This window comes from Electrophorus electricus, chromosome 17, assembly GCF_013358815.1.
Source record: "Electrophorus electricus isolate fEleEle1 chromosome 17, fEleEle1.pri, whole genome shotgun sequence".
In the NCBI taxonomy this organism is placed as follows: domain Eukaryota; kingdom Metazoa; phylum Chordata; class Actinopteri; order Gymnotiformes; family Gymnotidae; genus Electrophorus; species Electrophorus electricus.
Window position 1 is genome coordinate 14,003,602 of NC_049551.1, and position 11,487 is coordinate 14,015,088.

Genomic DNA, 11,487 nt, shown 5'->3' on the forward strand with positions numbered 1-11,487 from the left:
AACCCTCCACTTTCAAAGTAGTGGCTACTATGTAACATCACTCAACTGATAATTAACACTGCTTCATAGTTATGGTGATGGCCCTGTTGAGTACAATGGCCCAATAAGATTGGTGGGAGTGTTTAAAAAAGGAGTTGAAACCTAGACTCATTGTTTGTGTACATCTCATCTCAATGCCAATATGGTTGGATCATCTCCTGCACGAAAGAAGGGGCAGATACCACCAGCAACAACCCAGAACAAGTAACTTGTGTGGATCTGCCTGCAGTTGCATCACCGAAGAGTTTGTGAGGAGTCTGGACATCCCCACAGTCACAGAGCAATAGAGACAGTGGCACTCATTCTCTGTGAATGATGCTGTCAGTTCTGGAGGAGCTGAACATACAGTGCCATAGTTGGTTGATGGGTGCCCAAGGATTACAGGCGGCAAATATGAGCAGCATCTCTCCTCAACATCGACACAAGAGAAATCAGAAAGCACATGGAGCAACATGGAGGTGGCAGAGAGGAGTGCTGTTGCTGCTGCCACCGCACCTTAACATTAGATTAAGCCATAAAGCCAGGGTCAGTGGTAGCTCAGTGGTTAAGGTACTTGACTTGTAATTAGAAGGTTCCTACTTCAAGCTCCACCACTGCCAAGTTGCCACTGCTGGGCCCCTGAGCAAGGCCCTTAACCCTCAATTGCTCAAGTTGTACTTAGTCATAATTGTAAGTTGCTTTGGATAAAAGTTTCAGCTAAATGCTGTAAATGTAAATAAAGAGTTCTGCTGTGTCCAGAAGGATTATGCAAAGCTTTCCTCATAGCACAGATGGTTCTAGGTTGGACAAAAACCAGGCAGGCCTACTGGTGAGGTGCTTCATCCTGGCCTCTGTTTGCACAATGACCCATGTAGAGGATGACCTGTGGCAGATGCTGGTGCCACACTGACTGAGGATATGCTGGCTGTTGTGGGGCACATTGATGTATGCAAGATGCTGAAAGAGTTCACCTGCCAACACTGGTCCTCCCATGCTCACTCCTTTCTTCACAGTGGTCCATGTCTCCTTGTCTTGCAAGACACTGATGTAATGCCTTCCTGGTTTATGTTTTATACATTCCTGGTATCTTTTCTAAATGTTGAGTGCTATGTATTCTAGTTGTGTGTCTTGGACTCCCAGTTATTCAACCCTGGGCTGTTTCCCAGTTATTCAACCATGGGCTGGATTTTAGAGTAATGTCTCTGCATATGTGTCATTTTTATCTCTGCTTATGACCCATGAGTTAGGAGTGGGTTGCCAGATGCAGGTCTGTAGATTCTACAGCAATTATTTAATACAGCAGTGTATCTTATTGCCAGCAAATTACTTATGGGATTCAAATGTTGGGTTGATATGGGTGAAATGTTTATCTGCCAAAAATGTTTACTGAAGATAGAGAAAAAGAGTATGAAAGGAGAGAGGAAATATAAATAATGTGTAGTTTTGTGACGACGCACCCTCAGACACAGAGGTAGCATACACAAGTAGAGTACTTTACTGAGAGCAATACAACAGAGCCAAACACAAAAGTCAAAAACTAGGCAAGCCAGAGTAAAAAACAGAAGTCAGAGAAGCACAGTGCACAAGGGGCTAAGCAAAAATCCAAAACCCAGAAGGTAAGCAGAGGTTGAAATCCAGAGAATCAGACAATAAATGGCTTGGTATGCAGACTATGAAAATCTGGCAATACTTCGCAAGTTCTGTAAGTTCCTGGAAGCATTATATAGAGCATTAATGAACTGAGAGGCTGCAGATAGGTGAGATGAGTAACCAAGGAAACTGTTAATATTCCAGTGAGGAGGACTTCTGGTGGCCAGCAGCATGCATGTCAGAATCTTCTCTGACAATATTGTCTACATCATATATATATATATATATATATATATATATATATATATATATATGAAGTTTTGTTCTTCTATTGAACACCACATGGCAAAAAGACAAAATTCAGTTCCTTTTATTTAGCAAAAGAAAGAAAATATTACATACTACTAAATAGATTACTATTTGCACTAAATATATCTAAATATATTGCTCTTGTAAAAATCTCTTTTTAATGGTTAAATATATGTAGATTGAATTAGAGACCACAGTTTGCTGTGGTGTAATATTTAATTCATAGTCGCTATCCAGTCATGAACTTGAAAAAACAATTTTGGTTTTCAGTATGGTCCAATCTTAGAACAGTCACATGTACCACAGGATTAACTTGTAATGCGATTCTAAAGCAGAAGCTGGTGTTTAGGCTATATATTGCAGATAGAGCAATTTTACAGTCACAGTGGGTGAACTGTCTATATTCTACAGTTCTATTATCTGTTCAGTTACTAACCAATAATTACAATTTATTTTTATGGTTAGATTCAAGGTTAGAATAAATTAATACTCCTCCTAATCACAGGCTATCATAGGCCTAATGAGATTTTTTTTAAATACAGCATTAGCATTAATATGCCATCTTAGTGATCAATAATATCAAAGTGCCTCCCACCTGCACAAACACACACACACACACACACACACACACACAAAGGTACAAATAGTAAATTGGAACTCCATTGATTATCCATTGTATTTTATGTGGGATATTACTGTGGTCTCATCATTAAAAGGTGAATTCACCTTAAATTTATGAGCACTCAGGAAACAAATTAACCTTTGAAGGTGAAGAATCAAATATTCTACAAGTTATAATATATTTAACTGATATTCTGAACCATGGATAGAATATGGCATATATTAGGGGATTCACTGTGGAGTTAGTATATATTAGCCAACTAAATACAGTCCACACAACTGATAATGAGGTTATGCTTTCAAATGACACAGAGCTTATATAATATGGTATCCAAATAGCAACATAGACACAAATAACAATGCCCAGTGTTTTTGCAGCTTTGTTTTTAGAACCTTTGACTCCGCGTCCATGTGCATTATCGTATTCCACAGCATTTACAGTTTTAGCTTGCTGTATTGCCACTTTAAAAATTTTCATATATAAAAGTATTATAACAGAACATGGACAAATAAACGAAATAACTAGATCAGCAATTGAACTTGAAAAATCTTGTGCCACTACACACTCTCCAATGCATGAAGTAAATTTCTCTGTCTGAAGGAGGTGGCCTTCAAAATAATAAAATAGAAAATTATACAGGACAGAGCAAGACCAGTTTATAACTATAAACATTGAGGTTTTAAAAACTGTAATTTTAGTGGAATACAGCAGAGGGTCATTAATAGCAATGTAGCGATCAATTGCAATGAAAACTAGGCTACCATTTGATGCAGACACTATAATATATACAATCACTGGAAAAAGAGAACATGCAGTTTTCCCAAGATACCAACAGTTGTCTACCAGTTCCATTATCTTCACTGGCATAACAATCAGTCCCACAAGAAGATCAGCCACAGCCAGAGAGAGGACAAGCAGGTTAGTTGGAGTGTGGAGCTGCTTGAAGTGAGAGATGGAGATGATCACTAGCAAGTTCAAAAACACAGTGCATACAGAGATACATGAGAGAAAAATAAACAATAACATATTGCCAGGGCCTGTTCGAACCACCATTATGCATGACAAGTTGTTGTCAGGGAAGCAGTACTGAACTGTCATGTTATGTTGATCCTCTGTGATATCCATCTGAATAAGAGCCAGGTCTGCAAACTGAAGATCACACAGTTGTGTTCAGTAATGCTAAATGGCAAACAACTTTGCAGAGTGTCTTTTATAGCTAGGTATCAACCATCCCACTGACATGTGAAAGGCTAGTTTGTTAACATCACTACTGACATGCAGCATGATGTCATTACCTCCAGAAGTGGTCTGCTAAGTGCAGTGGGGTGGGGGGAGGTATGGGGCTTGGTGATTGTGTTACAATAATAGTCAATGGATAGTTCCATAGTTCTTTCTTAGACTACAGAATATGTATATTTTAGCCACCCTAATGTCAGATTGCAACATAGTGCACCAATTTTAATTAGAGCCTTTCTGTAGCAGTATGGACAATTAAACATTCAAAGGATAATTTATTTTATAAATTCAACAGAATGCACATATTTTGTTGTACAAAATAAAGACTACACTTCTATTGTGCACTATTTTTTGTCTTTCTTCCTAGAATGAAGAAAGAGAATGAAACTGAAAATAAGGGTTAAGTTTTCATTTGTCATTTAGATTTTGTGGTGGACAAACAGCAGAAGAAGGCCGTAGTGATAGATGTAGCAATCCCAAGTGATAGCAACATCAGGAAAAAAAAACATGAAAAGAAAGAGATAGAAAAGATGTGAGAGGTGAAGACAACTGTGTTCTCGTGGCAATTGGGCTGTAAGTAGAGGCTGTAATCCCCAAACTAGGAGAATGTCTCAAACAGATACCAGGAACAACAACAGAGATTTCGGTTTTTGCAGTCCTGGGAACAGCTAAGATACTACTCAGGATTCTCAAGCTTCCAGGCCTCTGGTAGAGGACCCAAGTTTGACGGAAATGGACTGCCTGGAGGCATATATATATATATATATATATATATATATATATATATATATATATATATATATACACATACACACACACACAATTCACTGATGCTTTTATCCAAAGTGACTTACAATTATGACTGAGTACAACTTGAGTGTTAACGGTTTTGCGCAGGGGCCCAACAGTGGTGGAGCTTGAAGTAGGAACCTTCTAATTAAAAGCCAAGCACCTTAACCACTGAGCTACCATTGCCAAACACAATCAATGCAAAAAGAGAGCATACAGTTTTCCCAAGATGCCAACAGTTTTGTTTCAGTTCCATTATCTTAACTGGCATAACAGTCAGTCCCACAAGAAGATCAGCCACAGGCAGAGTGAAGATGAGGCCTGGCAACACAAATGAACCAGCTGCTAATGGATAGAACCCACCCTGAATGGTTAACTGAAGGCTGGATAGTCCTGATCCTAAGGACCCCCAGAAAGGGGCAATTCCATCCAACTACTGGCAGATCACCTGCCTCTGTACACCATGGAAGCTCCTGTCAGGCATTACTGTGGCTAAGATAAGTAGGCACATGGCTCAATACATGAACAGGGCACAGAAAGATATTGGCAAGAACACCAGAGGAGCCAAGCACCAGCTGCTGTTGGATAAAACAATCACTTGAGACTGTAAGACCAGACAGACCAATCAGTGCACTCCCTGGATTGATCAGAAGATAGCCTATGATTCAGTGGCCCACACATGAATCTTGGAATGCTTGAGGCTGTATAACATCAACAAGACTCTAAGAGACTTCATCAAGAACTCAGTTGAACTATGGAAGACAACCTTAGAAGCCCACAGCACAAGTCACCATCAAGTGTGGGATTTACCAAGGATATGCCCTGTCCCCATGGCTGTTCCGCATAGGCCTGAACCCCCTCAGTGGAATCATCACCAAGAGTGGCTACAGACACCAGCTACTGTAAATGGATGACATCAAGCTGTATGCCAGAAGTGATTGAGACATCAACTCACTAATCCATCTCACCAGGATATAAAGCAATGACATCAGAATGTCATTCGAACTGGACAAGTGTGGTCAGATGGTTACAAGGAGAGGGATGGTAGCTAGAACAGAGGGGATCACACTACCAGAAACTAATATATGTTGAGGGCAGCTACAAGTACCTTAGAACCCCAAAGGCAAATGGGAATCATGAAGAGGCCACAAGGAAAAGCACCTACAGCCAAATATCTACAAAGAGTGAGGCAAGTCCTGCAAAGTCAGCTGAATGGGATCAACACCTATCAACACCTGTGCCCTGCCAGTCATCAGTTATCTTGCTGGAATAATAAGATGACCCAAGGAGGAGATAGAAGCCACAAACCACAAGACAAGCAAACTTCTTACAATGCACAGAGGGTTTCATCCCTTATCCAGCACTCTGAGACTGTAGACTAAACAGAAAGAGGGGGGCTGAGGACTATTAAGTGTCAGAACCACTATCCAGGATGAAACACCCAAGATCCAGGAATACACCATGATAATGGCCCCAAGAGACAAAGTGCTTAATGAATACCTCAGACAGCAGAAACCAGAGGTGGATGGAAATTAGGAGGAACAGGGACCATCATATAAGAGAAAAAACCCTTCACAGTGTGTACTACAGGCAGATAGTGGAAGTAACTGATATGGAGAAATTCTACCAATGGCTGGAAAAGGCTGAACTGAAAGACTGCACGGAGGCATTAATCATGGCAGCATAGGAACAAGTGCTAAACACAAGATCAGTGGGAACTTGGATCTACCACACCAGGCAGGATCCCAGTTGCAGGCTGTGCAAAGATGCCCCTGAGACAATATAGCACATAGCAGTGGGGTACAAGATGCAAGGAGTCAGGGCATACATGGAACGCTATAACCAAAGCGCAAGCATAGCGTACAGAAACAGCTGTGCTGAGTTCAGCCTTGAAGTTCCAAGGTACAGTATAAGTGGGATATACCCCCAGAGGTGGTAGAAAATGACTGTGCTAAGATCTGTGGGATGTCCAGATACAACTAGATAAGATGGTAATAGGGAACCAACTGGACATAGTAGTGGTCCACAAACAGCAAAAAGCCATAGTGATAGATTTGGCAATTCGGAGTGAGAGCAACATCAGGAAAAAGAAACATGAAAAGCTCAAAAAATACCAAGGGCCGAAGGAAGAGATAGAAAAGATGTGGGGATGAAAGTAACTGTGGTTCTTGTGGTAACTGGAGCAGTAGGGGCTGTAATATATACAATCACTATAATATATATTTACAGCATTTCACTGATGCTTTTATCCAAAGTGACTTACAATTATGACTGAGTACAACTTGAGCGTTAAGGGTTTTGCGCAGGAACCCAACAGTGGTGGAGCTTGAAGTAGGAACCTTCTAATTAAAATCCAAGCACCTTAACCACTGAGCTACCATTGCCATACACAATCAACGCAAAAAGAGAACATACAGTTTTCCCAACATGTCAACAGTTGTCTCTCAGTTCCATTATCTTCACTGGCATAACAATCAGTCCCAAAAGAAGATCAGCCACAGCCAGAGAAGATAAGCAGGTTTTTGGAGTGTGGATATATATATATATATATATAAGTGCTAACGGAGGTGTTTTAGTTTGATATATATATATATATATATATATATATATATATATATATATATATATATATATATATATATACAAAGGGAGAGAAAAGAGCTAGAAAAAATGTAAAGATCTGGATGGTGACGGGAACAGTGCTTGCAGTAGTAATCTGAGCACTAGGAGCTGTGATGCCCAAACTGGGAGAATGATTCCAGCAGATTACAGGAACATGATCCAAGTTCTCTATCCAGAAGAGTGCAATCCTGGGAATAACAAAGATTCTATGCAGGACCCTCAAGCTCCCAGGCCACTGGTAGAGGACCCGAGCTCGAACAAAGAATGCAGTAAGCACATGGAGCAACATGTAGGTGGCTAATAGGAGTGCTGTTGCTGCTGCCATCACACCTTAACATTAGATTAGCACATTGCCAGGGCCTGTTCAAACCACCATTATGCATGACAAGTTGTTGTCAGGGAAGCAGTACTGAACTGTCATGTTATGTTGATCCTCTGTGATATCCATCTGAATAAGAGCCAGGTCTGCAAACTGAAGATCACACAGTTGTGTTCAGTAATGCTAAATGGCAAACAACTTTGCAGAGTGTCTTTTATAGCTAGGTATCAACCATCCCACTGACATGTGAAAGGCTAGTTTGTTAATATCACTACTGACATGCAGCATGACGTCATTACCTCCAGAAGTGGTCTGCTAAGTGCAGTGGGGTGGGGGGAGGTATGGGGCTTGGTGATTGTGTTACAATAATAGTCAATGGATAGTTCCATAGTTCTTTCTTAGACTACAGAATATGTATATTTTAGCCACCCTAATGTCAGATTGCAACATAGTGCACCAATTTTAATTAGAGCCTTTCTGTAGCAGTATGGACAATTAAACATTCAAAGGATAATTTATTTTATAAATTCAACAGAATGCACATATTTTGTTGTACAAAATAAAGACTACACTTCTATTGTGCACTATTTTTTGTCTGAAAATAAGGGTTAAGTTTTCATTTGTCATTTAGATTTTGTGGTGGACAAACAGCAGAAGAAGGCCGTAGTGATAGATGTAGCAATCCCAAGTGATAGCAACATCGGGAAAAAGGAACATGAAAAGAAAGAGATAGAAAAGATGTGAGAGGTGAAGACAACTGTGTTCTCGTGGCAATTGGGCTGTAAATAAAGGCTGTAACCCCCAAACTAAGAGGATGTCTCAAACAGATACCAGGAACAACAACGGAGATTTTGGTCCAGAAGAGTGCAGTCCTGGGAAAAAAGTGGTTCAGGTTCAGGTTCAAAAATGCTAACGGAGGTGTTTTAGTTCGATATATATATATATATATATATATATATATATATATATATTCCCAAGAAATGGTAACATCAGGTACAAGGAACATGAAAAGCTTCAAAACACCAAGGGTTGAGAGAACAGCTAGAGAAAATGTAATGGTGACGGGAACAGTGGTTCCAGTAGTAATCTGAGCACTAGCAGCTGTGATTCCCAAACTGGGAGAATGATTCCAGCAGATTACAGGAACATGATCCAAGGTCTCCATTCAGAAGAGTGCAATCCTTGGAATAACAAAGATTCTATGCAGGACCCTCAAGCTCCCAGGCCACTGGTAGAGGACCTGAGCTTGAAGGAAAAAGAGTGCACAGAGCTATCTGTTTCAAGGATCACTACCATGTTTTGGTGACTGGACTTCAATGCTTCAGTAAACCTCAGGGTTATGTTATCAAAAGTTAAATACAGCAAGTACAGTTACCATTAGTAAACAAGCCTGAAGGGGGGGGGGAGGGGTCAAAGAAAGACCAGTGCAATGGAACCCCATGGAAGATGCCTATAAGGCATATAGGAGTATCCTACCTGGATTAGGGATACAGGCTTGGGGTTGGTGTCCATATGCATACACCAGGTGGTTGGGCTACCCACATAATCTTGTCAGGCTCAGCCAATGTGATGCATCAATCAACTCGCAATTACATTACTTATGGGATTGAAATATCAGTTTGATATGTATAACATATAGCTAAATAATAGATTAATTTTAGAAAGTTTAACTCACTGGAGAGAGTGAAAAGAATGTAGCGTTTTGGGTTATATGCTATTTTTATTTATTGCCTATAGGTTGCTGTCAGTGAGTTTACCTCTGTTTAACACCAAACGGTAAGGCAAAGGTCATTACACGCAATTACTTATATTATCTTAATATGTTTTGCTGTTGCCGTGTTATTTAGATCACATCATATTTCAAGCAATTTGTAAATTAAAGCTGCAGTATTTAATGCAGTACAGTGTAGATATAGATAGTGATTTTTACAAAGGCATCATCTGTATTCTGCAATATATTACCATGTTTGTATATCTGTAATAATAGCATGAGAGCTGCTCATATATAACACATATACCAACATATACAGGTTTAAAACTAAAAATATTTTAATAAGGACATGTAAATAATTATAGTAACATGCAATATGCCACTAAATGCAACATTAACAATATAACTAGTCTAAGTGCCCTGAAACATCAAAGATGTTCATTCCACAGTCATGGCATCTGGCCATCATCAATGGAACAATTTTCATGTTGCGTTTTTCCAATACAATAGCATCATGCTGAGAGGTGGCAAGTTTATTATTTGTGTGGTTATACAAAATTATAATTTTGAAGCTGTTCAGCAAGTAATAAGGTTGGAGATCAAATGATAATTTTACATTTCTCTACAAGAGATAAGGACATGTCATGAGAAAACCCTTCAAGAATACTGTGGGAGTACACAGAAGTGTGTCTCCCTCTAGTGGCCTTATGGCTAGGTACCCCCACCCCACACACAAACACACTGTGAGTTATTCACTTCCACTATCCATTTTTATTGCTGCATAATTACAGAATTACATAGCTAAAATCCTCTACAGTACAGCATAAGCTTCAAATCGTAAACAGGGGTTCTATCCAACACATGCTGTCTTGAACGTGGGCTATTATCACCTTTGTCAGGTGAGTCCAGTTGACAATCACTCAGGAAACAAATTAAGTCTTGAAGATGAGGATTCAAAAATTTTACAAGTTACAATATACTTAGATGAAACTCTGAACCATGGATAGAATATGGCATATATTAAGGGATTTACAGAGGAGTTTATGTATATTAACCAGCTAAACACAGTCCACACCACTGCTGAAGAAGTAAGACTTTCAACTGACACAGAGCCTAAATAATATGGTATCCAGACAGTAAGATAGACACAAATAACAATGCCCAGTGTTTTTGCAGCTTTGTTTTTAGAACCTTTGACTCCACGCCCATGTGTATCATATTCCACAGCATTCACAATTTTAGCTTGCTGTCTTGCCACTTTAAAAATGTTTAAGTATAAAAAAACTATAACAAAACATGGGCAAATGAATGAAAACACTAGATCAGCAACTGAACTTGAAAAATCTTGTGCCACTACACATTCCCCTAAGCATGTAAATTTCTCTGTCTGAAGGAGGTGGCCTTCAAAATAATAAAATAGAAAATTATACAGGATAGAGCAAGACCAGTTTATAACTATAAAAACTGAGGTTTTGAAAACTGTAATTTTAGTGGAATACAGCAGAGGGTCATTAATAGCAATGTAGCGATCAATTGCAATGAATACTAGGCTACCAACTGATGCAGACACTATAATATATACAATCACTGGAAAAAGAGAACATATAGTTTTCCCAAGATACCAACAGTTGTCTAACAGTTCCATTATCTTCACTGGCATAACAATCAGTCCCACAAGAAGATCAGCCACAGCCAGAGAGAGGACAAGCAGGTTTGTTGGCGTGTGGAGCTGCTTGAAGTGAGAGATGGCAATGATCACCAGCAGGTTCAAAAACACAGTGCATACAGAGATACATGAGAGAAAAGTAAATAATAACACATTGCCAGGGCCTGTTCGAACCTCCATTATGCATGAAAAGTTGTTGCCAGGAAAGCAGTACTGAACTGTCATGTTTTGATGGTCCTCTGTCATATCCATCTGAAGACCCAGCTCTGCCAACTGAAGATCACACTGTTGTGTTCAGTAATGCTATATGCCAAACATTTTTATAGGTATATATGAACCATCCCACAGACATGTGAATGGCCAGTTTGTCTCTAACCACTATTGGTATTCAACATTACGTCATTACATCCAGTAGTGGTCCACCAAGTGAAAGTGTGCATGTCTGTGTGTGGGTTGGGGTTTGGAGTCAACAGCTAGTTACATCTCTGCAGAATGTGTGTAGTGAGAGTGCCTCCTGATACATTGCACTGAAGTGCACAATTTCAGTCACAGCCTATTTACAGCAGTATGTACAATTAAATATCAAAATAATTTTCCAAATAAAA

At 39.5% G+C, this 11,487-nt stretch overlaps 2 protein-coding genes across 2 annotated transcripts; both read right to left on the minus strand.

The window, feature by feature from the left end:
• Nucleotides 1-2,650: 2,650 nt before the first annotated feature.
• Nucleotides 2,651-3,664, minus strand: LOC113580712 (trace amine-associated receptor 13c-like). Its single transcript, XM_027015420.1, has one exon. The coding sequence runs from the start codon at nucleotides 3,662-3,664 to the stop codon at nucleotides 2,651-2,653; it is 1,014 nt and encodes a 337-aa protein (XP_026871221.1).
• A 6,468-nt stretch (nucleotides 3,665-10,132) lies between these two features.
• LOC113580735 (trace amine-associated receptor 13c-like) lies at nucleotides 10,133-11,134 on the minus strand. Its single transcript, XM_027015459.2, has one exon. It carries the CDS (start codon nucleotides 11,132-11,134, stop codon nucleotides 10,133-10,135), a length of 1,002 nt encoding a protein of 333 aa, XP_026871260.2.
• Nucleotides 11,135-11,487: the final 353 nt, after the last annotated feature.

Bases quoted from the DNA above. Each gene is read 5' to 3' on its own strand.
- LOC113580712 (XM_027015420.1), bottom strand. From the start codon at position 3,664: ATGGATATCACAGAGGATCAACATAACATGACAGTTCAGTACTGCTTC.
- LOC113580735 (XM_027015459.2), bottom strand. From the start codon at position 11,134: ATGGATATGACAGAGGACCATCAAAACATGACAGTTCAGTACTGCTTT.